The 24,995-nt window shown below is 43.9% G+C and overlaps 1 protein-coding gene across 2 annotated transcripts in view; it reads left to right on the top strand.

The window, feature by feature from the left end:
• The window catches only part of PRPSAP2 (phosphoribosyl pyrophosphate synthetase associated protein 2), a 65,550-nt gene extending 43,174 nt beyond the window's left edge, over positions 1-22,376 (top strand). For both annotated transcript variants that reach the window (XM_073558474.1, XM_073558475.1), the window contains exons 6-11: positions 84-199; positions 11,240-11,295; positions 11,611-11,759; positions 15,230-15,300; positions 19,755-19,901; positions 20,193-22,376. In XM_073558474.1, coding sequence (XP_073414575.1) covers positions 84-199; positions 11,240-11,295; positions 11,611-11,759; positions 15,230-15,300; positions 19,755-19,901; positions 20,193-20,351 — 698 coding nt within the window. In that variant the 3' untranslated portion in view covers positions 20,352-22,376. The remainder of the gene's footprint in view (positions 1-83; positions 200-11,239; positions 11,296-11,610; positions 11,760-15,229; positions 15,301-19,754; positions 19,902-20,192) is intronic.
• The last annotated feature ends 2,619 nt before the right edge of the window (positions 22,377-24,995 follow it).

Raw genomic sequence — 24,995 nt, 5'->3', positions numbered from 1 at the left:
AATCCCAGCTGATGACTGGTGAGGGATTGTGTCTGATCTCCAGGTGTCCACTGTTGTCACCATTTCTCTATTCTCTCACGAAGGGTTAACTCACTTCATCACCATGGACCTGCATCAGAAGGAAATTCAGGGCTTTTTCAATATTCCCGTGGACAATCTTCGAGCGTCTCCGTTCCTCCTGCAGTACATCCAAGAAGAGGTGAGCGAGTGGCAGACGTGAAGTCGCTGCCCTGGCGCTAAAAATAATGTGTAATGAAATGCAATGTATGTTGATATGAACTTGTCAGATGCCACCGGATAATTGTTACCCCTTCCTGCTGGACCCCAGGGAAGGGGTCAGGAAGGTACCGAAAGCCGACCCCTGTCATATGTTGTAATAATACATCGCAGCAATGGTGTGTCGTTTGCTCATCCGGGGGCCGTGGGTTCGCCGGCTCAAAGTAAAAGATATCACTGTTAACGAAGAACTTATCGTCCACCTTCAAAACAGTGGGTGGTCACTAAATAGTGCATTTTAACAAATCTGTAATTGTTTGGATAATAACTTCGTAATTGTTGGGGTCTGACCGCTGGGACCCCCACTGATCTTTAGAATGGGTTCTGTGAAGCCCCGTCTGAATGTAGCAGAGAATAAGAAGCCGTTGCTTGATCCACACTGCCCCACAGTAGTGCAGCCTTGCTATACTCTTGCCTGCAGGCTGATGGTGGCCTTGTATCTGGCTCTGCATATACGTTATACCGCTTACTGTTGATGATTACGAGCCTCCTTCCCAGAGATGACACAAGATCTCGGCTGCGTAATTACAGCACAGATATAGGATGCCGTGCATTTTAAATGTCATGGTTGGCACGCCGGGGGCCGATCACATTTCTGGCTGAACAATGAGCGAGCATCTCATTTACTGCAAACCAGAGATCCGGCCGGAGGTGTGGAGGGAGCAAAGGGGAAGAGTAAGAGTCCGTCCTGGTTGCCCCCCACAACAGCAGGGCAGAGAACGTCCTGGTCACTGATGAACATTACATTTATGCATTCAGTACAACAAAATGAGCTCAATCTAAACGGCCGCCCAGCCCAGTCGTGTTCTTATTCTTTGCATCATTACGTGGCCAAGACAATTAAAATTATACAGACAAGTGCAATATATTATTGTCAAAACTGCTGGAAACGCTGAAATATTTTATTCATGGAATTGTGTAAATGTTTGTTTCTCCTATGCCTCATTGGGGGACACAGAGACCGTGAGTGTTATGCTGCTGGCCACTAGGAGGACACTAAGTAAACCAGAAAAAAAGGTTAGCTCCTCCCCTGCAGTATACACCCTCTCGCTGGCTGAGATTCCTCCAGTTCTTTGCTTAGTGTCTGTAGGAGGCACTTGGGTCTGGCTTCAGACCCCACCATTTTTATTTTATTTTTGAATTTTCTGTAAATTTTTAATTAGCGGAGTGAAGGGGGCGACAGTTCCTTTCTGTGGCCCGCTCTCCCCCGAACCAACAACAGGCAAGTACGCGGAGTATACCTCCCCGTACACTTTCCTGCGACGAGTGGGGCTGATTCCTCTGACGATGGTTCCTTTACGGTCGGTACTCCACAGATACGAGGGCAAGCCAACAGGACGTAGCACAGGAGTGCATGGAGATGGACTTGAGCAGCGCTTTTTCGGATGCCCTGAATCAGCCCCAGAGCTCTCCATCCCCCTACCACAGGGTGGATCGATTGAGCATGGCCCTTAAGACCTCCTCCAGCTCTGCTACATCGTCCGGAGGATGAGACAAGAAGACCCCGGACAGCGACGACCTGCCTGAGCACAGGAGTGGAGGTATGGGGTCGGGTCCTGCCCCCCCCCCCGGGAGAAGCGCTGACTTAACGTCAGTGGCGGTGCATCGGCGCTCCATCGCAGCGCTCGGGAAGGCCAAAAATTTATTCCCCAGCTTTTCCGGCCTGCTAGGCCGCAATTTGAATGGCGCCGCCCTCTCTCCGCCCCCGGCGCGTACCGCGGGTAGGCCAAAAATTTAGTCCCCGGCTTTTCCAGCCTACTAGGCCGCAATTTAATTAGCGCCGCCCGCGCTAACGTCGCTGCCCCCTCCTCTTGGCGCCTCTCATTACTTACGAGACACACAATTCTATTCTCGGGGGGCCATGTCTTCAGCTGCCGTTAACCATTTCATGAACGCTATGCCTGCTCTGGACAGCCGGATACCGGGTGACACCACAAGGCCATTGTTTTTTCCTCCCGGGGGGACCCAGCACAGGATCGGGTAAGCTGCATCTGCCCTCAGATTAAAGCTTAACCCCTTCACGGCACATTCCCTGCAGCTACTCTGCCGTTAACACTTTCAGGAGCACTATGCCTCAATCTAAGGAGGCTAAACGGGCTGTTAAAAAGCACACTGCGTTTTTTACCGTGTGTACCACCTGCAAGCCTGCCTTACCCAGTGCACAGACTAATCCGTTATGCACGGACTGCGACCCGCACTGCGCCCAGACCTGCGCTACAATGTCCCTCGCCGCCGCTGCTGACGGGTCTCCTGTGTTTAGTAACCCTGAGTGGGCTGCGTCCCTGTCACGGTCGGTGGAGTCTCTGACCCAGGCAGACAGCGTCCTTGCCTCCCGAGGAGGGCTCTGGCCTGGCGTCGGCCGGGAACCATCCCCCAGCAGGGGCCCATACTCGTCCAAGGGACGGTCAGCGCCTCAGCATCGGCGACTCCTGTCTCTCGCTCGCCCTCTCCTGAGGTTCACAGCGAGCACGGATCTGAATTAGAATGACACGTCGGCCCCTCAGAATCCCCCAACTGATCAAGAGTCGCTTGATTCTCTTATAGAATCAGTCAGCAGGATTCTGAGGTTGGATGACAAAAATATTCCTGCTCCAGCACACCCTAGCTCATTTAAGAAAACCTAGCGGGTGCGCATGTTATTTACCAGCCGTCCTGAAACATAGGGATCGGCCACATGAGCGATTCACAGGGCAAAAGTCTACTCAGGCTAAATACTCTTTTCATCCAGACCTATTGTAGGATTGGTTACAGTCCCCTCCGGTGGATCCTCCTGTATCGCGTCTTGCTTCTAAAACGCTCCTATCTGTTTCTGAGGGTTCCTCAGTCAGAAACCCCTCTGATTGTCAAATTGACTACCTTGCCCGTTCAGTTTTTGAAGCTTCAGGAGCAGCGTTTTTTCCATCTTTTGCGACATTTTGGGTCACTAAGGCAATGGCCGCTGGGGCTGAAATCTTGATTACTTTCTTCCAGGGCACCAATCTTTTTCCGGAGGCAACCACTGACGCCAGGTAGATAATTCACGCAGCTGACTTTATAGTAGACGCTTCTTTTGATGCCGCCAATTGCGCGGCTCAAATTGCCTCTAATGCGATCTTCATTAGCAGAGCCCTATGGCTCTGCGGCTGGTGGGCGGATGCCACACCTAAAAGATCGTTGTCTTCTCTCCCCTTTCAAACGGGTCGTTGTTTTGGAGAGAAACTGGGCCAACTCATTTCTGATACTACCGGGGAAAAAGTAAATTCCTTCCTCAACAATAGGGGCTGTTCGACGGTTTCGCAATCAACAGCCGACGAGTTTTCGATCAACTCGCAACAATTCCGGTTGGTACTCCTCTACCTTCTCTTCAGGATCAGGTCGGTCCCCGCGTGGAGACGGAGGCTCCAAGGTCTCATGCAGACCTAACCGCTCTTGGAAACCCAGGCCTAGGGCTTCTGGATCTAGGGGAACCAGATCTCATAGATCTACCCAATGACAAGTGGGTCAAAGGAGCTGTTGTCCTCCGAATACAAGATACAATTTTCTTCTCCCCCTCCAACTCGGTTTTTCCTTTCCTCTCCCCCCAAAAAAGACGAGCCTTCCTTCGGGCTGTTAAGGGTCAGTCATCATTCCGGTCCCTCATCACGAAAGGTTCAGAGGATTATATGCAAACCTTTTTGTGTTTCCAAAAAAGGACGGGACGATGTGACCCATTCTGGATCTCAAACTGTTAAATCAGTTTGTCAGGGTACGGCGATTCCGAATGGAATTTCTCCGATCAGTTGTCGCTTCCATGGAAAAAGGAGAGTTCCTAGCATCCATCGACATCAAGGACGCTTACCCTCACATTCCGATATGCCCATCCCTCCAGCAGTTCCTGCGTTTGGCAATTTACAAGGAACACTGCCAGTTCGTTGTCTTGCCCTTCGGACTCGCCACCGCCCCCAGGGTCTTTACCAAGATCATGGCGGCTGTCATGGCCATTCTCCACTCTCGAGGAGTGGTGGTGTTACCATATCCGGACGACCTGCTCATCAAAGGTCCGTAACTTCCAGCCTGCGAGGAATCCATGGATAACAGTAAATACACTTTCTCGCCTGGAGTGAAAGATAAACTTTGAAAAGTCTTTCCCAAAACCGGCTCAGCAGATTTCCCTTTTAGGGTTGATCTGGACACTTCCCGCGGGTTGGTCAGTCTCCCTCCAGGATAGACCCAAGCCTTACAAAAGGCAGCACGACTGTTTTCTCACTCCATTCGTTTCGGCATGAGAGTTCTAGGAAAGTTTGTGTCAGCGATGGAAGCAGTTCCATTTGCACAGTTCTACCTTCTGTCCCTTACAACACACGTTGCTGTTAGCTTAGGACAAGTACCCCTTCTCCCTGGACCGTTGGATCCCTCTGTCCCTGCGAATCAGGCAATCCCTCAGGTGGTGGACACTGAGGTCCTCCCTGAATCAAGGGAGGTCTTTTCTCCCAGTAAGATGGTTGGTAGTAACCACCGATGCAAGTCTCCTCGGCTGGGGAGCGGTCTTTCGTCGCCACACAGCACAGGGTCAACCCAAGAGTCAGCCTCCCCATCAACATTTTGGAGATGCAAGCGATCAGATTAGCTCTACGGAGTTTCCACCGTCTCCTCGCAGGTCTCATCAGGATCCAATCCGACAACGCCACGGCTGTAGCGTATATCAACCGCCAGGGAGGTACCCGGAGCAGGATGGCCGTGCACGAAGCGAGTCACATCCTCCGTTGGGCCGAGCGTAGAAAATTGGCCAGCAGATTTTCTCAGTCGCTAAGGCATTGCCTCGGGGAAGTGGTCTCTTCATCCGGAAGTCTTTCAACAGATTTGGCATCGTTGGGGGACTCCGGATGTGGATCTCATGACTTCAAGACTAAACAGCAAGGTTCCTCGGTTCAATTCCCGATCGCGTGATCCATGCGCCATCGGAGTGGACGCCCTAGTTCTGCCATGGCATCGGTTCCGGCTCCCGTACTTCTTCCCTCCTCTTTCCTTGCTTCCGAGGGTCATTAAGAAGATCAGAGTGGAGGGAGTACCAGTGATCCTTGTCGCGCCAGATTGGCCGCGCCGACCATGGTATGCAGAACTAATACAACTAGTCGCCGACGTCCCCTGGCGACTTCCAGATTGCATGGATCTACACTCGCAGGGTCCGATTTACCACCAGAACTCCGGGGCCCTGTCTTTGACGGCGTGGCCGTTGAATCCTGGATTTTAGCACAGGCTGGTTTCTCTCACGACATGATTTCCACCATGATTAGTGCTAGGAAGGAAGCCTGTGTCCATGTGCATCTATCACCGCACCTGGACAACCTTCTTTTCGTGGTGCAAGGATCATGTTCAATCACCTCTGGTGTTTTTCCATTCCGGTCATATTGGAATGCCTTCAATCTGGTTTAAAATCAGGCCTCGTGCTTAGCTCGCTTAAGGGCCAAATTTCACCCTTGTCAGTGCTTTTCCGATGCAAAATTGTCACCAAACTTCAGGTCAAGACGTTCATTCAGAGAGTTTCCAATGTGGCGACTCCTTATAGAAGGCCATTGGAATCATGGGACCTTAACCTGGTTCTCGGGGCCTTACAAAAGGCTCCTTTCGAACCGCCGCAGGGAGTGTCACTGTCCGTCCTCTCTTGGAAGGTCGTTTTTTTTCTAATGGCAATTATGTCAATCAGACGAGTTTTGGAATTGTCAGCTCTATCCTGCTGTTCTCTGTACCTGAATTTTTCATCAGGAAAAGGTAGTTCTCAGGATGTTCCCGTCCTTCCTGCCCAATTTCGTCTCCTCTTTCCATCTCAACGAGGAAATTGTTTTGCCTTTCCTTTTGTCCGGCGCCAGTCCACCGCATTGAGAAGGCCCTCAACACCCTGGATGTGGTTAGGGGGCCGAGACGGTACATCTCGCGGACGGCTCCCTTCCACAAGTCAGAAGCCCTGTTCATGCTTTCAGAGGGGCATAGGAAGGGTCTGGACGTGTCAAACCAACGCTAGCCAGGTGGATTCCCCTGGCGATTCAGTAGTTCTACTGTATCAGGAACGCGCCTGTCCCACTGGGGATAAAGGTGCACTCTGCCTGGTCAGTGGACGCCTCTTCGGCCATTCGGCACCAGGCCTCGGCAGAACAGGTCTGCAAGGCTGCGACTTTGTCCAGTCTGCGTACTTTTTACAAAATATTACCAATTTCATTCTCAGGCCTGTCTGCAAGGCTGCTACTTGATCCAGCCTGCATACCTTTACAAACATCGCCTAATTCATTCTCAGGCCTCTGCGGATGCAGCCTGCAATCGGCAGTACCTCACTGTTGACTCAGTGGTACATGGGGTATTAGCAGATGTATGCTCCCCACCCACGGACTGCTTTAGAATGTCCCACTGTCTGTGTCCCCCAATGAGGCATAGGAGAAATAGGGATTTTTGTGTACTCACCGTAAAATCCTTTTCTCTGAGCCAATCATTGGAGGACACAGCACCCACCCTATTTAGCCTATTGGCTCACTGTAGCATTCTTAGGCTTTGACTTAGTTATGGTTATTATTGACTGTTTATGCTCCTACTGCTTTTTTCACCGAACTGGAGAAATCTCAGCCAGCGAGAAGGTGTATACTGCAGGGGAGGAGCTAACTTTTTTTCTGGTTTACTTTAGTGTCCTCCTAGTGGCCAGCAGCATAACACCCACTGTCTGTGTCCCCCAGTGATTGGCTTGGAGAAAAGGATTATATGGTGAGTACACAAAAATCCCTATTTTATTTTTCCCTAAATTATCATTTTGTGTCAGATGAGAGGTGCACAGGGTCACTTACATTACCTGGGAAAAGCTCGAGCCTCCTGAGTAATGTTCTGTACATAACCTGCGAAAGAGGGAGAAAGAAAAGTGACAGCTATTTTAAGCACATTTTAGTTCTTTGAAAGGAAGTTTGCGCACTCTGACTACTTCATGATTGCTTCATCTCAGCCAGGATATAGCCAATGTACTACTGCCCCTAAATACAAGATTATAACTACTATAATACTGCCCCCTATGAAAAAGAATATAGCTACTATAATACTGCTCCTACTATAATACTACTCCTATGTACAAGCATATACCTACTATAATACTGCCCCTATGTACAAGAATAATATAACTACTATAATACTGCTCCCTATGTGCAAGCATATTACTACTATAATACTGCTCCTATGTACAAGAATGTAACTACTATAATACTGCTCCTATGTACAAGAATATAACTACTATAATACTGCCCCTATGTACAAGAATATAACTACTATAATACTGCTCCTATGTACAAGAATATAACTACTATAATACTGCCCCTATGTACAAGCATATAACTACTATAATACTGCCCCTATGTACAAGAATATAACTGCTATAATACTGCTGCTATGTACAAGAATATAACTGCTATAATACTGCTCCTATGTACAAGAATATAACTACTATAATACTGCTCCTATGTACAAGAATATAACTACTATAATACTGCTCCTATGTACAAGAATATAACTACTATAATACCGCTCCTATGTACAAGAATATAACTACTATAATACTGCCCCATATGTACAAGAATATAACTACAATAACCTACTCAAAAAATGAATACACCAAACGGAGTCCAAAACATTAAGACTCAAATTTATTACATAATTACAAATGAGTATACAGAACCAGACATAGTAACATACCATAATTACAGCAAAATACATATAAAAAATACATATAAAAAGACACAGTGACCACTATAAATAGATAATCATACAAAAATGAAAAGGATAATAATAAAGTGCATAATATATATGGGCTGAAAAATCAGCTGCTCATAAAGTGCATAGAAGATATTTAATATATTAATCCAAATCATATATACCCGTAATGTGTGGCTCAATATATCCAGGCTCCCTCCAACGTACGTTTCGCCCACCGTGGCTTTATCAAGAATATAACTACTATAATACTGCCCCTATATACAAGAATATAACTACTATAATACTGCTCCTATGTACAAGAATATAACTACTATAATACTGCTCCTATGTACAAGAATATACCTACTATAATACTGCCCCCTATGTACAAGAATATAACTACTATAATACTGCTCCTATGTACAAGAATATACCTACTATAATACTGCTCCTATGTACAAGAATATACCTACTATAATACTGCTCCTATGTACAAGAATATAACTACTATAATACTGCCCCCTATGTACAAGAATATAACTACTATAATACTGCCCCCTATGTACAAGAATATAACTACTATAATACTGCTCCTATGTACAAGAATATACCTCCTATAATACTGCTCCTATGTACAAGAATATAACTACTATAATACTGCTCCTATGTACAAGAATATAACTACTATAATACTGCTCCTATGTACAAGAATATAACTACTATAATACTGCCCCCTATGTACAAGAATATAACTACTATAATACTGCCCCCTATGTACAAGAATATAACTATTATAATACTGCCCCCTATGTACAAGAATATAACTACTATAATACTGCCCCCTATGTACAAGAATATACTATAATACTGCCCCTATATACAAGAATATAACTACTATAATACTGCCCCTATATACAAGAATATAACTACTATAATACTGCTCCTATGTACAAGAATATAACTACTATAATACTGCTCCTATGTACAAGAATATATCTACTATAATACTGCTCCTATGTACAAGAATATATCTACTATAATACTGCTCCTATGTACAAGAATATAACTACTATAATACTGCTCCTATGTACAAGAATATATCTACTATAATACTGCCCCCTATGTACAAGAATATATCTACTATAATACTGCCTCCGATGTACAAGAATATATCTACTATAATACTGCCCCCTATGTACAAGAATATAACTACTATAATACTGCCCCCTATGTACAAGAATATAACTACTATAATACTGCCCCCTATGTACAAGAATATAACTACTATAATACTGCCCCCTATGTACAAGAATATAACTACTATAATACTGCCCCTATGTACAAGAATATAACTACTATAATACTGCCCCTATATACAAGAATATAACTACTATAATACTGCTCCTATGTACAAGAATATAACTACTATAATACTGCCCCTATGTACAAGAATATAACTACTATAATACTGCCCCCTATGTACAAGAATATAACTACTATAATACTGCCCCCTATGTACAAGAATATAACTACTATGATACTGCTCCCTATGTACAAGAATATAACTACTATGATACTGCCCTCTATGTACAAGAATATACTATAATACTGCCCCTATATACAAGAATATAACTACTATAATACTGCTCCCTATGTACAAGAATATAACTACTATAATACTGCTCCTATGTACAAGAATATACTATAATACTGCCCCCTATGTACAAGAATATAACTACTATAATACTGCCCCTATATACAAGAATATAACTACTATAATACTGCCCCTATGTACAAGAATATAACTACTATAATACTGCTCCTATGTACAAGAATATAACTACTATAATACTGCCCCCTATGTACAAGAATATAACTACTATAATACTGCCCCCTATGTACAAGAATATAACTACTATAATACTGCCCCCTATGTACAAGAATATAACTACTATAATACTGCCCCCTATGTACAAGAATATAACTACTATAATACTGCCCCCTATGTACAAGAATATAACTACTATAATACTGCCCCCTATGTACAAGAATATAACTACTATAATACTGCCCCCTATGTACAAGAATATAACTACTATAATACTGCCCCCTATGTACAAGAATATAACTACTATAATACTGCCCCCTATGTACAAGAATATAACTACTATAATACTGCCCCCTATGTACAAGAATATATCTACTATAATACTGCCCCCTATATACAAGAATATAACTACTATGATACTGCTCCCTATGTACAAGAATATAACTACTATAATACTGCCCCCTATGTACAAGAATATACTATAATACTGCCCCTATATACAAGAATATAACTACTATAATACTGCTCCTATATACAAGAATATAACTACTATAATACTGCCCCCTATGTACAAGAATATAACTACTATAATACTGCCCCCTATGTACAAGAATATAACTACTATAATACTGCCCACTATGTACAAGAATATAACTACTATAATACTGCCCACTATGTACAAGAATATAACTACTATAATACTGCCCCCTATGTACAAGAATATAACTACTATAATACTGCCCCCTATGTACAAGAATATAACTACTATAATACTGCCCCCTATGTACAAGAATATAACTACTATAATACTGCCCCCTATGTACAAGAATATAACTACTATAATACTGCCCCCTATGTACAAGAATATAACTACTATAATACTGCCCCCTATGTACAAGAATATAACTACTATAATACTGCCCCCTATGTACAAGAATATAACTACTATAATACTGCCCCCTATGTACAAGAATATAACTACTATAATACTGCCCCCTATGTACAAGAATATAACTACTATAATACTGCCCCTATATACAAGAATATAACTACTATTATACTGCCCCCTATGTACAAGAATATAACTACTATAATACTGCCCCCTATGTACAAGAATATAACTACTATAATACTGCCCCCTATGTATAAGAATATAACTACTATAATACTGCCCCCTATGTATAAGAATATAACTACTATAATACTGCCCCCTATGTATAAGAATATATCTGCAATGATGGCGGATGTGACTAGTGTAACCTTGACATGTAGTTTTCGGTGTATATGGTAGTCGTTCAGTCGTCCTGTGGCGTTTGTCTCCGTTGTGGATAGGCCTTTGTCTGCGCTGTGGATAGGCCTTTGCCCCTATAGACAGACTACATATAATGTTGCTGCCGGTCTTCCAGGCGATACATGTATATATGTAGATTTGTTTTTCCTTCTGTTTTATCTATGCAGATTCCTGACTACAGAAATGCAGTTATTGTAGCCAAATCGCCGTCATCTGCAAAAAGGTGAGAACACCACCCTCCTCCCCTGACGTTTCGCCTCTAGACTAAGGCAGAAGAACGGAATCACGCTCATCTTGTAGTAACATTTCATGCCACTATGTGGAGACGCAGCAGAGCAGACAATGGAATCCTATTAGGAGTGTTAGGCGCGTCGTCGTCATTCGCTGGGAGCTGCATGGAGGATTGAATATCCTTGTGTGCCGACTACACATCGCTGCTTATTTGTAGCTGATGTCAGTTTTTTACCTTAGTGCTGTCCTGCAGAGCATCATTTATTAGCCGTATGTAATCATTTGTGTGTTTGCGCTCCCCCTGCAGGGCTCAGTCCTTTGCTGAACGGTTGCGGCTAGGAATTGCTGTCATCCATGGAGAAGCTCAGGACGCAGAATCAGACATGGTAGACGGAAGACATTCACCTCCGGTGGTCAAGAATATCGCCGCCATTCACCCGTCATTGGAGATACCTTGTAAGTAGAGCTACTCTTGATGTCACTGGATTATCAGATTTTCTGGATTATCAGATGATCATTAAAAGTATATAAAACAAACCTGTAAGGTTGTACCTCCAGGAAACTGAAAAATACAGAAGCTTGTGAGTGGGTAATTGCAGTGGATTGTACCGCATTTTATGCATGTGTTTATTATACGCTCCTGCTATATGGTGCCCAGCAACATCCGTACACCCAGGTGGTATCTGGTACTACAACATCTCCGATGTAACATGGATCTGCTTTTTTCTCCACTTATGATCCATTTCTCCTGTACTCCTCATTCATTCTGAAAAACTGATAATCTACCAGTTCACTGATGAAACAGATGACATCTGCCTATTGAGATCTATGCAGAGGTGAAGGGAAGGAGCAGAAAAATAAATTGTCCCAGAATTCTAGTTAGTGTCTTATCTGACCCTAGAACTGAATTTATAGCTTCATTTATGCTGCATAAGGTGCTGCTTTTGTAGTAGTTGTTTCATCTCACGCCAGATCTGGATTCACAGCTTCTCTACAGCTGTATAAGATCCTGCTGCTGCTTTCTGGTAGGTGTTACGTTTCACCCCAGATCTGGATTCAAAGTTTCTCTACTGCTGTATAAGGTCCTGCTTGCTGCTTTCTAGGAGGTGTTACATCCCCCCCCCCTCCCCGAGCTGGATTCACAGCTTCTCTACTGCTGTATAATGTCCTGCTTGCTGCTTTCTAGTAGGGGTTTCATCTCACCACACATCTGGGTTCACACCTTCACTACACAGTGAGGCAGGAGACCTTATACAGAAATATTCCAGTGTGCTATGTGAGCGATCAGATGATCGCACGTTCAAAAATGAGAAATAAAGGGGAAGAAATGCTAAGAAGAAAAAAAAAATGAAAATAATTGCTGCGTATAAGTGCCAGTTTTATCCTTATCGTTAAGCGGTTAATGAGGGTAGCGATGAGGATTCTGAGCCGTCACTGTAGTGTATAGGGACCCACGTCTGACTCCGCCACTTCCGCTCTCACCGCCGTGTAGAGATGTTCCAGCCTGGTATCATGCACTATTAACCGCCGCACAGGTTTATTCATGAGGGCTGACCTAGATAAGTCAGTGGCAGAAAACCGCCAGAAGTCCTGAATAGCTTTATGAAGTGCGACAGATTTATTTCAATCCTTATATTAAATTCTCGGCCCATGTCTTTGTTAAGTGCCATCTTGTGCCGTTCCCTCATGATAGTAAATACCATCTGCTGGCATCGCTGTGAACCTCCAGACTCTGATGCAGGAATTGACCACCTTTGATTTTCCTTAGTTCCCTTCCCTCTTCATAGAGTGATAGGCAAACTGATGGTTCATTTTAATTGGGCGATAATAGGTGACAACTGCCTGACACTTGTTTTTTTTTTTTGTGTATGCTTGGCCTGGTCACAAATTTTGCATACAATCAAATGTAAGAAAATTTGGAATATATCTTATTAGAAAAATCATTTTTTTTTTTCTCCTCCCCCCCCCCCCCCCCCTCAACTAATTCATTATGGCAAGCTTATAAAATCTAACTATTGAAGTTTATTGAGATGTTAAAGAGCAAAGCAGAGTGAGACACCCCTGTGCTGGATACGCATTTTCACTGCTGAGTACTGTTGTTTAATGTTGCCATACTACTGCTTTTTAGTAATTGTTTTATATAACCCCAGAGCTGGAGTCACTGTTTCACTGCTCATTATTGCTTTATAAGTTCCTTCATGCTGCTGTTTTTAGTAAGTGTGTAGTAATATCCCAGAGCTGGATTCACAGCTTCACTGGTCAGTAATTCTTCATAATGTCCTTTTATGCTGCTGCTTTAATGGGATTGTTTTGCAGGATAAGTCCCTTTTTTAATTTGGGACTCTCTGGTTGCTGTAAAACCAAAAATGTAATATTCTCTGTTATCAGATCTCTGCGACCTAATAAGAGGGTCCCGAGATGACCTTCCATTAATATCCAAATACAAGAATAGGGCCCTTAGTTGCAGCACAATCAGATGTATGGACTGCTATGCAATATCTGGTCCGGCAGTGTGGGAGCTGCTCTTTGTGTTTCTAATCTGTAGAGATTACAAAGAGATGATAAATAAGGAAGGAGACGCTGCGTTCCCAGACTCCTCAGGAGAAATGAGCGATAAAAAATTAATGGAGCGATCAGCCAGCGGTTAATACAAGCAATATGAATCTTTCATGCACCAAGTGCCGCTGCGTCCAGGCCATGTAAGGTCTAATATATTTTAAGCCACACAGCACAGGCTGCAGTGAACTTGATGACTACCGATGCTGCCCCTGTAAATGGATATGTAGGCTGGAGGTCTTGTCAAGAAGCTTAATCCGGTACTACTCACTGGCACTGATGACATCTCAATGCCTCGTAAGACAGTGCATGGTTGGCACACCATGTACGTTTGACTTGGCAGGTATTTGTCAACAGCATGATATCCACACCTGTTGCTGCTGAATGTGAAAGTGAGTGGTTCCGGAGATACCCTTTAAAACTTGCATGATTACTCTCTTGCCAAATTGTTTATAGCTATACAGTCTGTGATCCAATGACTGATGCTCTCCTGGGTCTCTGGCACATGTTCATAAGTAGCAGCAACAAGGACCACATTATACAGCAGTACTGAGCAATGTAGCTGTGAATCCAGTTCCAACTTGAGAGCAAGCACTGCTTTCTCTTTTCCATTCTCCTCTCTATAAACTTTAATAGGCATCTGCAATCTGATCTTTCAGTGCAGGTCTACTCTTAATGACTGTGCCAAATTTTATAGCTATAAAGTCTTTGTGATCCGATGATTCCTACTCACCTGTGTCCGTGTGGCACGTGTTCAGAAATAACAGCAGCAAGGAGGACAACATACAGTGGTACTGAGCAGTGTAGATGTGCATCCAGCTTTCTGCGCTTTTTCTCTATATGCTTCAATAGGCAGCTGTATTGTAATCTCTTTAGTCCATCTTGGTATGACAAGAGCAAATGACGGGTTCAGGAGGTAAAAGGAGAAGTGGAGAAAGAAGCAGAATTGCTCGGATAAGATAAATTAGGAAATGTTTTACTTTCACTTATACTATTAATTTGTGCAATGCTTGATGACACGATTGTGACCATTTAATTTTTGCAAATAAAGGGCGTGCACAATATATACGGAGAGCACAAACTGGATCTGCCATCAGCATCGTGCCCCGCACCACGGAGTGTGATACATGAATTGGGCAGCAACATTTATGATAAGAAAACCTCTTGTTCTCCCCTCTGGAAGCTGAGGGATTAGACTGTAATCCCGATCACAGATTGGAAAGATTTGATTCCAAATAAGGATTAATGTCTCCGCAGTTTGGGGCTTTCCTTTCATTTCTGCCTATATGAAACATTGAGACATGAGTTTTGGGGTGAAGGCGATTTCTTCGATCTGGATTACTGCCTCTGACATTTCTGCTTTATTGCAGTGATGTTTCCCAAAGAAAAGCCGCCTATTACTGTCGTGGGTGATGTCGGTGGAAGGATAGCCATTATCGTAGTAAGTGCAAACCTGTGTCGTTATGGTCCAAATGAGGTCTCTCTACTGTCAGTAATATCCTCTCATTATGGGAACAGATATAAAGTGGATCTATGGCTTCTGAGAAAAATACAAGAACTGACAGAAAACACAATGATAAGACTTTCTCAAATATATATCATTTGCAAATCAGATGATTTCTCCCTGTATTACTGCAGTGCAGGTTTTCCGGGATATCTGATTTTCAGACTGGCGCTCCATTTTGTCCTGTTTGAGATATGCCACCAGCAAAGATGTCTGCTAGCGGCTCTCATGGGTAACAGAGGAGCGCTCAGTGTACATAAAAATCCCCTTAAACACAATTTTATTAATGATCATAAAACACACCTTCCCAGTGACGTTGAAAAAATGTCAAAAATTAGACCTAGTATAAGGTGCTGCATAGCCCTACATTAAGGCCTGACTGATACCTTCCTATCCGTGGAGGTTGGCACCCTAATAGTACGATATTGGCGCCCCCACTCAACGAGGACTATCCCTCGCTTCCCTAGTGATCCCTAATATCACAGAGGGGAAAACAATTTCAGGATAGAACAGTAATGAAAAAATCAGAATGCCCTAGGACTTATGCAGACCAAACAGATAATACAGCAATAAAAACATTTCATGATATCATGTGACCCACAAAGATAGAATGACCTCAAAAGAAGGCCAAATCAGCAGCTATTCTCACTTGGAGAGATAAACATCCTCAAATACAATCAACAAATGATAAAAAGGTCACTTATCATGTCTCATGGGGGACCCTCAACGCGTTTCCCCGCCGTAGCGGTTCATCAGGAGGAATAGTCCTATCAGAGATATTGTTGCTGCTTCATGCCTGATACCACAATAATGATGGCCATCATTATTGTGGTATCAGGCATGAAGCAGCAACAATATCTCTGATAGGACTATTCCTCCTGATGAACCGCTACGGCGGGGAAATGCGTTGAGGGTCCCCCATGAGACATGATAAGTGACCTTTTTATCATTTGTTGATTGTATTTGAGGATGTTTATCTCTCCAAGTGAGAATAGCTGCTGATTTGGCCTTCTTTTGAGGTCATTCTATCTTTGTGGGTCACATGATATCATGAAATGTTTTTATTGCTGTATTATCTGTTTGGTCTGCATAAGTCCTAGGGCATTCTGATTTTTTCATTACTGTTCTATCCTGAAATTGTTTTCCCCTCTGTGATATTAGGGATCACTAGGGAAGCGAGGGATAGTCCTCGTTGAGTGGGGGCGCCAATATCGTACTATTAGGGTGCCAACCTCCACGGATAGGAAGGTATCAGTCAGGCCTTAATGTAGGGCTATGCAGCACCTTATACTAGGTCTAATTTTTGACATTTTTTCAACGTCACTGGGAAGGTGTGTTTTATGATCATTAATAAAATTGTGTTTTTTTTAAGGGGATTTTTATGTACACTAAGTTTTTTTCCAATCTCCATGAATTAGTGATTTTTTCTAACAGAGGAGCGCTCAACAGAAAGCCATGTAATAAGATGTTCCTGTGTATTTTGAAGCCCAGATGTAAGAGAAGGGTGTAGCTTTTTCCATAGAGCTAATATGCAGGAAGAGGACATATCTGCTTCTAAACTGTCATATTCTAGAAGAGGAAATAGCTGCTAGTAAAAGGTAATATACTATGAAGAGACATGGCTTACTGCTAAAGAGATAATGAGTCTCTCTTACACGGAGCCCACAGCAGACACTGAGGAGAAGCTTTGACAGGTTTTACATCTGTAGTTGTTTCTTCCATCCTTCAGTACTTCCTGCTGCTCCATAATACACAGGAAACCACTACAGCCTGAATCCAGCAGCACAGATCTGCTCTGTGTTTACACGCTGCACACTGTCATCTATTTGTCCACTCGCACAGTGGTATTTCCTAGCTCAGCGGTAGGGAGTCTCACACAGGTGTCCACATAGTGAGGCAATGGGTAGCCCTACTTGAACCCCCCCCCCCCCCCCCCCCCTCTCTCTTAAAAGATCAGAGCTTTCATTCGTAAACTACAAAGGAATTTTATTTTTTACGTTTCTGAATTATATATTTGAGACTATTCAGTTATGGCCGAAAGTATTAGCATCCCTGAAATTATTCCAGAAAATTAAGTATTTCTCCCAGAATATTATTGCAATTACACATGCTTTTGTTATACACATGTTTATTTCTTTTTGCGTGTGTTGGAACAACACAAAAAATAAAGGCAAATTGGACATGATTTCACACTAGAGCCCCAAAAATGGGCCAGACTAAATTGTTGGCATTCTCAGCTTAATATTTGACTGCACTGGAACTGGAATTTTGGAGCCCTCTTCTTTAACAAACTGCCCCAGGTCTCCTATGTGAAGGCGCCATCTCCCAACAGCAATTACAAGATCTCTGCACTGGTGATCAATGGGATTTAAATCTAGACTCCTTTCTGCCACTTCAGAACTCTCCCGCGCTTTGTTTCCATCCATTTCTGGGGACTTCTTGGGGGGGGGGGGGGTCTGTGCGGGCTCTGCCGGGCCGATCGGGGGCGGGGGTCTGTGCGGGCTATGCCGGGCCGATCGGGGGCGGGGGTCTGTGCGGGCTATGCCGGGCCGATCGGGGGCGGGGGTCTGTGCGGGCTATGCCGGGCCGATCGGGGGCGGGGGTCTGTGCGGGCTATGCCGGGCCGATCGGGGGGGGGGGGGGGGGGGTCTGTGCGGGCTCTGCCGGGCCGATCGGGGGGGGGGGGGGGTCCCATGCGGGCTGTGTGTGGCCTGTGCGGGCATGGTCCGATGGGACTACTTGTCTCCTCCGGCTATGCCCGCTACAGTGGCAGCATTAGGGATGATGGGGAAAGTAGTCCCATCATCCGACAATTGTGGAGAATGTAAAAAGAAAAACACAAACAGAACATGAAACATATAACATACAGTACATACACATGACATACTCACCGCACACACCTAATTCCCCAAAGCCTTCGTCTCCTGTAATGAACATAAAATAATAAAGCAACCTATACTCGCCTCTCCGCCGTAGTCCACTAATATCGAGAGTCCCACGTCAATCTCCCGTGGAGAACAGCCGCATCAGCTGATGCAACCGCTCTTCAGGGGCTCAGCGATACAATGAATGAGATAACCCTCCGCCGCTGTACCACTCCGCCGGAGTTCACACGAGTTCACCTATGACTTACGGCAGCACTACAGCGTTAGAATTTTCTCTTTCCTCTCTGTTGTTCTTACAGTAAACAGTAGAATGATGTACTTTACCAAAAAGCTCTATTTTGGCCTCCTTTGTCCACAACAAGCTTTCCTACTGTAGATAGATTTTGGCTTACTTGCGTACATTTTTGGCAAACTGCAGTCTAGCTGTTTTATGTCTGTGTCAGCACTGGAGCCCTCATGATCCTCCTGTCATAGTTTTTAATTTCATTTCATTCAAATGTGGACAGATAGTTTGCACTGACACTGATGCACTCTGTGCTTGCTGGACAGCTTGAATTTCTTAGGAATTTGATTGGGGCAGCTTATCCACAATCCGGACTGTCCTGCGTTGCAACCGTTTAATCAATTTTTCTCTGACGTCCATGGAGATTAGCTACAGTGCCATGGTTTGTAAATCGTCTCTATTATGATGTCTCCTGTGTACAAAGGAACATCAAGATCTCTGGAGATGGACTTGTAACCTTGACATTGTTGATATTTTTCAACAATTTTGGTTCTCAAGTCCTCAGGCAGTTCTCGTCTCCTCTTTCTGTTCTCCATGCTTAGTGTGGCGCACACACACAAGGCACAGATTGAGTCATCTTATACCCTTTTTATCTGGTTTCAGGTGTGATTTTCATATTACCCACACCTGTTACTTGCCACATGTGAGTGTGAACGAGCATCACATGCTTGAAATGAAGTTTTTTTCCCACATTTTTGGAAAGATGCCAACAATTTTTTTCCTGCCCATTTTTGGTGTTTTGTGTGAAATTAGGTCCAATTTTCCTTTTTTTTTTTTTTTTTTTTTTTTTTTTTCCCGTGTCGTTACAATACACAAAAATCAAATAAACCTGTCCAACAAAACGTGTAATTATCTGCGAGGCTGAGAGGAGAAATACTTAATTGTCTTGAACAATTAGAAGGGTGAACACACTTTCGGCCATGACTGTGTGTGTGTGTATATATATGTATGTATATGTGTGTGTATGTATGTATGTATGTATATATATAATATAATATTTTCATCATGACCTGTCCCAAGTGGTGATAAGATCCCTGACTAGGAGAGTACTCAAGTCCCCCGCCCCCCCACTGTGCTTGAACGTTGCTGCACCCTTTCTTTCTGAACTCTCAGCCATATTTCCATCTATCGGAGGAGTATTCTAGCCGTGCGGCTTCCATCTTTCTGCAGCCTCCACGTTGGGACGACCATTGTTTGACACCACATTCTTATCCTTTCCACAGGACGACATCATCGACGACGTAGACAGTTTTCTAGCCGCAGCCGAAACGTTAAAAGAACGAGGAGCTTACAAAATATTTGTTATGGCCACTCATGGGCTCCTGTCCTCAGACGCTCCCAGGTTAATAGAGGAGTCGGCCATTGACGAGGTAAGAGGACATCACTGTAGTGCCGAGTCATCATTAAAAAATTGTCGCGTGGTGCATTCAGTTCCTATACAGACTCATGCGACTCTTGCCGACCAGATCGGACTATGTGCAGTCCTATATTACAGCTCTGCAGACCGCTGCCCGCAATTAGAAGCCCGTATAATGGGGCATGTGGGCACCAGAACTGGACCATCGAGCAATGGAAGACAACGCCATCATGTTTTTTTTAACACTATGTGGACGGTCGCTCTTCCTAACCATATTATCACTTTCTCTTCTCCCCCATTTCAGGTAGTTGTCACAAACACGATCCCCCACGAAATCCAAAAGCTGCAGTGCCCCAAAATCAAGACGGTGGACATCAGCATGATCCTGTCCGAAGCCATCCGCCGGATCCACAACGGAGAGTCCATGTCTTACCTCTTCAGGAATATAGGAATGGATGATTGACCCTTTTATTTTTATTTTTTTTTTAATTTGCCGTCTTTTTTTTTTTTTTTTCTTTTTGTCTATATAAATATATATATTTTTTAGGAACCATACCAAGGGCCAAAACTGGAATTGTACAGTGTCTCTGTGCCGTATAAGCGATAACCTTAAGATTTCCACACAAGCCATTTTTTTTTTTTCTTTCATCTACCCGTAGGTTCGTCAATCAATGACGTCTTTGGAGGTTTTTTGTTTTTTTGCTAAATTTTTTTTGTGAACAAAATTCTCACAAGCAAAATGAAAAAAAACTAATCTGCCTTTATGTGCACTAGGGGAGGGTCTCTTAAAGCAGCAATACTAGAGAATATCTTCACTTAAAGGGGTGCTCTTGACCTTGGATATTGCTGAGGTGTTGGACCCCCACCGATCTAATATTAATGATTTATGGTATTGAAGTACTGGACCACCCCTTTAACCTAAAAAGCAAACCGGTAATTAAGTCAATCGTTTCCCCTCACCTTCCCCCCTCCATTATAGCTCATCCAGCTTTCCATGGATCCTAAATGGCAAGACCACTTAGTTCTATATGGATAGGTAATCGGGAGCTGTAGCTCTGATTCGGCCAGGATTAGAGTAGTAGCCATGTTGCTTTGCACCGAAGTCTTCAAAGTTTTAATCACTTTTTTTTATCTTTTTTTTTTTTTTTTTTGCTGGGGGGGGTTCTTAGTTCTTGCTTTTTATTTTTAGGGGTAGATGCCTATTAGATTTGTCTGTTATTTTAACCCAGTGAATATGTAGATGGGGATCATGGCCAGTCTCTAGAAGCCACTGTTGATCAGGGCTGATGTATGAAATTGCAATGGCGCCGAGACGTCGGAAACGATGAAGGTCGAAAATGTGTGATTTAATTTAATAAATGCCGAGCTCCTTTACCCAACCCCTTCCAATGTTGACGATTTCCATTCCGAAGTCTTACCAGTCAATCATACCACCGTCACTGCGTTTTATTCTACACCCTAATTCTTAATGGGGTGGTGGGGGACGGGTTGGGATGGAGCCTCGTGTGTCAGGTAGTGGCTGCCTCCGCTGTGCAGAGCAATGGTATGAAGTGCCAGGAGTACCGCCACCGTCGCCATGAGCTTAGCTTCACTCTTCAGTTTTGCGTACCTAGTACTGCTGCTTTTGACCTTATGTTCTGCAGGTAGTGAGGGGCGAGGAATAGACTGCCATAGGCGGGGGCCTGTAAAGCATTGCTGAGCAATGTAGTATGTGTGGATCGATGTACTGCAGGTCCCCTGAGCAGCACAAGGGTGTGAAGCAAGAGTTATAGTTTTGTTTTTTTTTGTTTTGTTTTTTTTTCCCCTTTATTTTTAATTTTCTGCCCCTTACTGTCCCAAATTTGACTCCATCTCCCCTCCCCCTGCGCTGAACAGTAGAGCTGCTGCAACGTGTTAATGGGGTGGGGGAGGTGGGATGGGGTTCTTCGTCGTGATACTTTTTTTTTTTTTTTTATTATTATTTTTTCAGTGGTGCTTGAAAGTTTGTGAATTCTTCAGAATTTTCTGCATAATAAATTTGAAGACCAAGTGAGACTTCACACAATCGATGCAAACAAATGATCCAAAAATAAAACTTTTTTTTTTTTTTTTTCTGCTGTGTGGGCACAGTGAGGCTCCTGGGTCCCTCATTCTCCCTGCTGACGCCGAGGTCCCCTCACAGCGTTATGCCTGGCAGGTTAGGGACCCACTGAGCGTTTCATCGTGACGTGGCAATGGGCTTACACATGCCGATCAGTTTTGTTTTATTGATCTACTATGGATAAAGCAAAACAAAAAAACAATGAGTGACGTGGGTGTGCGATCCATGCCGTCTTCTAACGTCATGTTTTATGATACATTATCAAACGTCTGTGAGTGTTAAAAGTATGTGAACCTTTTAGCAGATAAACTTTCAAGCACCACTGGGAGTAAAATATACAGAAAATGTGCACTTGTATTTATTTTCTGCAAAAGATGAGGGAACATGTAATAAAATGTGTGAATTGTGGCATTTTTTTTCCTTATTTTCTGTCCCGCATATTTAATGATAAAAATCCAACTCCCTGGGGCCACAGGTGGAGGGGTTGGGGGCTCCCTGGGGCCACAGGTGGAGGGGGTGGGGGCTCCCTGGGGCCACAGGTGGAGGGGGTGGGGGCACCCTGGGGCCACGGGTGGGGGGCTCCCTGGGGCCACAGCTGGAGGGTGGGGGGCTCCTTGCATACTGTTGATTTCGAGTTCAATGTATTAACCGCATGCAGTTAGCTCCCCCTAGTGGATACTGCAGGGAGACAGATTTTCATGATTTCATTTTTGTATCTCTATGCAGGCGATTTGGAGCTTTTGTTTTAGAGAATAACTGACCGCTATCAAGATATTAATTGATCGTGGCAAAATTTTGGACCTAGTCAAAAGTGAATGGTGATGAGGGACAGATGACGCAATGTCTTGACCCCACCTTTCTCTATATTGACTGTTATCTGTAACATGACTGACACAGGATTTTCAGTGGCGTTCTGTCCTGTCCTGACTGCTCTATACCCGGGTCTGGTCCCCATGAGCTGACGCTCTGCCTCGTGTTGTGCTGATAAGGTGTCAGCTGGCTGATGGCCAGGGGCACAGATGTCCTCTCCGTTGTGCCTCGTAGGTGTTTTCCTGACCTCTGCTCCATTACACCAATTTGTAGCATTCACTGGTTGCGTGTTTCCTGGTCCTTAATTTTACTGTGCTCCATTAGAAGTGAGTCACAACCGCCACAACAAACACTCTTAAGACCCTCTCTTATCTCTGCTGTGCTTGTGGAGCTGTCAGCAAATTCTGCCATTCCCTCCAAGACATCCCACACAGATATGTACTGGCTGTCATCCAACATGGAGTGTACAGCAACACTGTCTCATGGCAAAGTTATCAGCCCGGAGCTTGTAGGATGAGGGGAGTAGTTATCCCATAAGATTATAGCATCACCAACACTATTAGACGCTGTTAAATGTCATGAAGATGTTCAGACTTGACCCAAAATTGTACTGAAAAATGGACTACAGTAAGGGCGGTCCAATCACAGACACAGCCAAGATATGCAAACTGAAGGGGGATTGACAATCTGCACTAGATGGGTGGGCTTCTTAATAAATAAGTAGCATTTTACTCCACTGTACGCTGGAGTATAATAAACCAGTGGTGAACTGCACACAGAATCAGAAGTCACATTGTAAATACATTATTTTATCCTTTTCTGATCCTGAGTTAAACCCTGTATTATACTCCAGAGCTGCACGCACTATTCTGCTGGTGCAGTCACTGTGTACATACATTACATTACTGATCCTGAGTTACATCCTGTATATTATACTCCAGAGCTGCACTCACTATTCTGCTGGTGCAGTCACTCTGTACATACATTCCATTACTGATCCTGAGTTACATCCTGTATTATACCCCAGAGCTGCACTCACTATTCTGCTGGTGCAGTCACTGTGCACATACATTACATTACTGATCCTGAGTTACATCCTGTATTATACTCCAGAGCTGCACTCACTATTCTGCTGGTGCAGTCACTCTGTACATACATTACATTACTGATCCTGAGTTACATCCTGTATTATACTCCAGAGCTGCACTCACTATTCTGCTGGTGCAGTCACTGTGTACATACATTACAGATCCTGAGTTACATCCTGTATTATACCCCAGAGCTGCACTCACTATTCTGCTGGTGCAGTCACTGTGTACATGCATTACTGATCCTGAGTTACCTCCTGTGTTATACCCCAGAGATGCACTCACTATTCTGCTGGTGCAGTCACTGTGTACATACATTACTGATCCTGAGTTACATCCTGTATTATACCCCAGAGCTGCACTCACTATTCTGCTGGTGCAGTCACTGTGTACATACATTACTGATCCTGAGTTACCTCCTGTGTTATACCCCAGAGCTGCACTCACTATTCTGGTGCAGTCACTGTGTACATACACACAACCCTCATAAGCTGCATTACCTTCTTCAGGGGACTAACTTGTTCAAAAGTGCCACAGTGCTAAAGCTAAGAGACATACATCCTCCTGCTCTCAATGCTATCTGCTGTCTGAAGACAGCATTGAGAGCAGGAGGATGTATGTCTCTTAGCTTTAGCACTGTGGCACTTTTGAACAAGTTAGTCCCCTGAAGAATTACTTGGATGAAACGCGTTGGGACGCTCCTTGAAGGGAAAGTGTAGGGCTTGTGCAATCTAGGGCTAATTGTGGACTGCCCTTGTCAGGGCAGGAGTCTGGGGATCAGGTAATGCAGCTTATGAGGGTTGTGACAGGGTATTGTACTCCCACTGCTGCTTATCCATACGTATGATGAGTATCCCTGGAGACTCCTGACCGTCTGCAAAATATTGGTGAGATTGTTCCTTTTATTATTCTCATCTATTTGTGGCTATGAACCTCTTCCCCCTTTTTTTGGTCTAGCCAGTATATAAACATATGAGTGCATTTGGCTATGGCATTTTGCTGTTTTTTATGCTGTATCCAATATATATAGATTGCTGTTTGGATGTTACACTAACTGCATTCTATATTCCTATCTGATGCTTTATGGGTGTATTTAATTATCCCTCGGGGATCACCCAATGTATGGGCA

This window comes from Dendrobates tinctorius, unplaced genomic scaffold, assembly GCF_039654945.1.
Source record: "Dendrobates tinctorius isolate UK_male_01 unplaced genomic scaffold, ASM3965494v1 ptg000257l, whole genome shotgun sequence".
NCBI lineage: Eukaryota > Metazoa > Chordata > Amphibia > Anura > Dendrobatidae > Dendrobates > Dendrobates tinctorius.
Note: the sequence above shows the minus strand (reverse complement) of the source record. Positions and strands in the feature narration are given on the sequence as shown.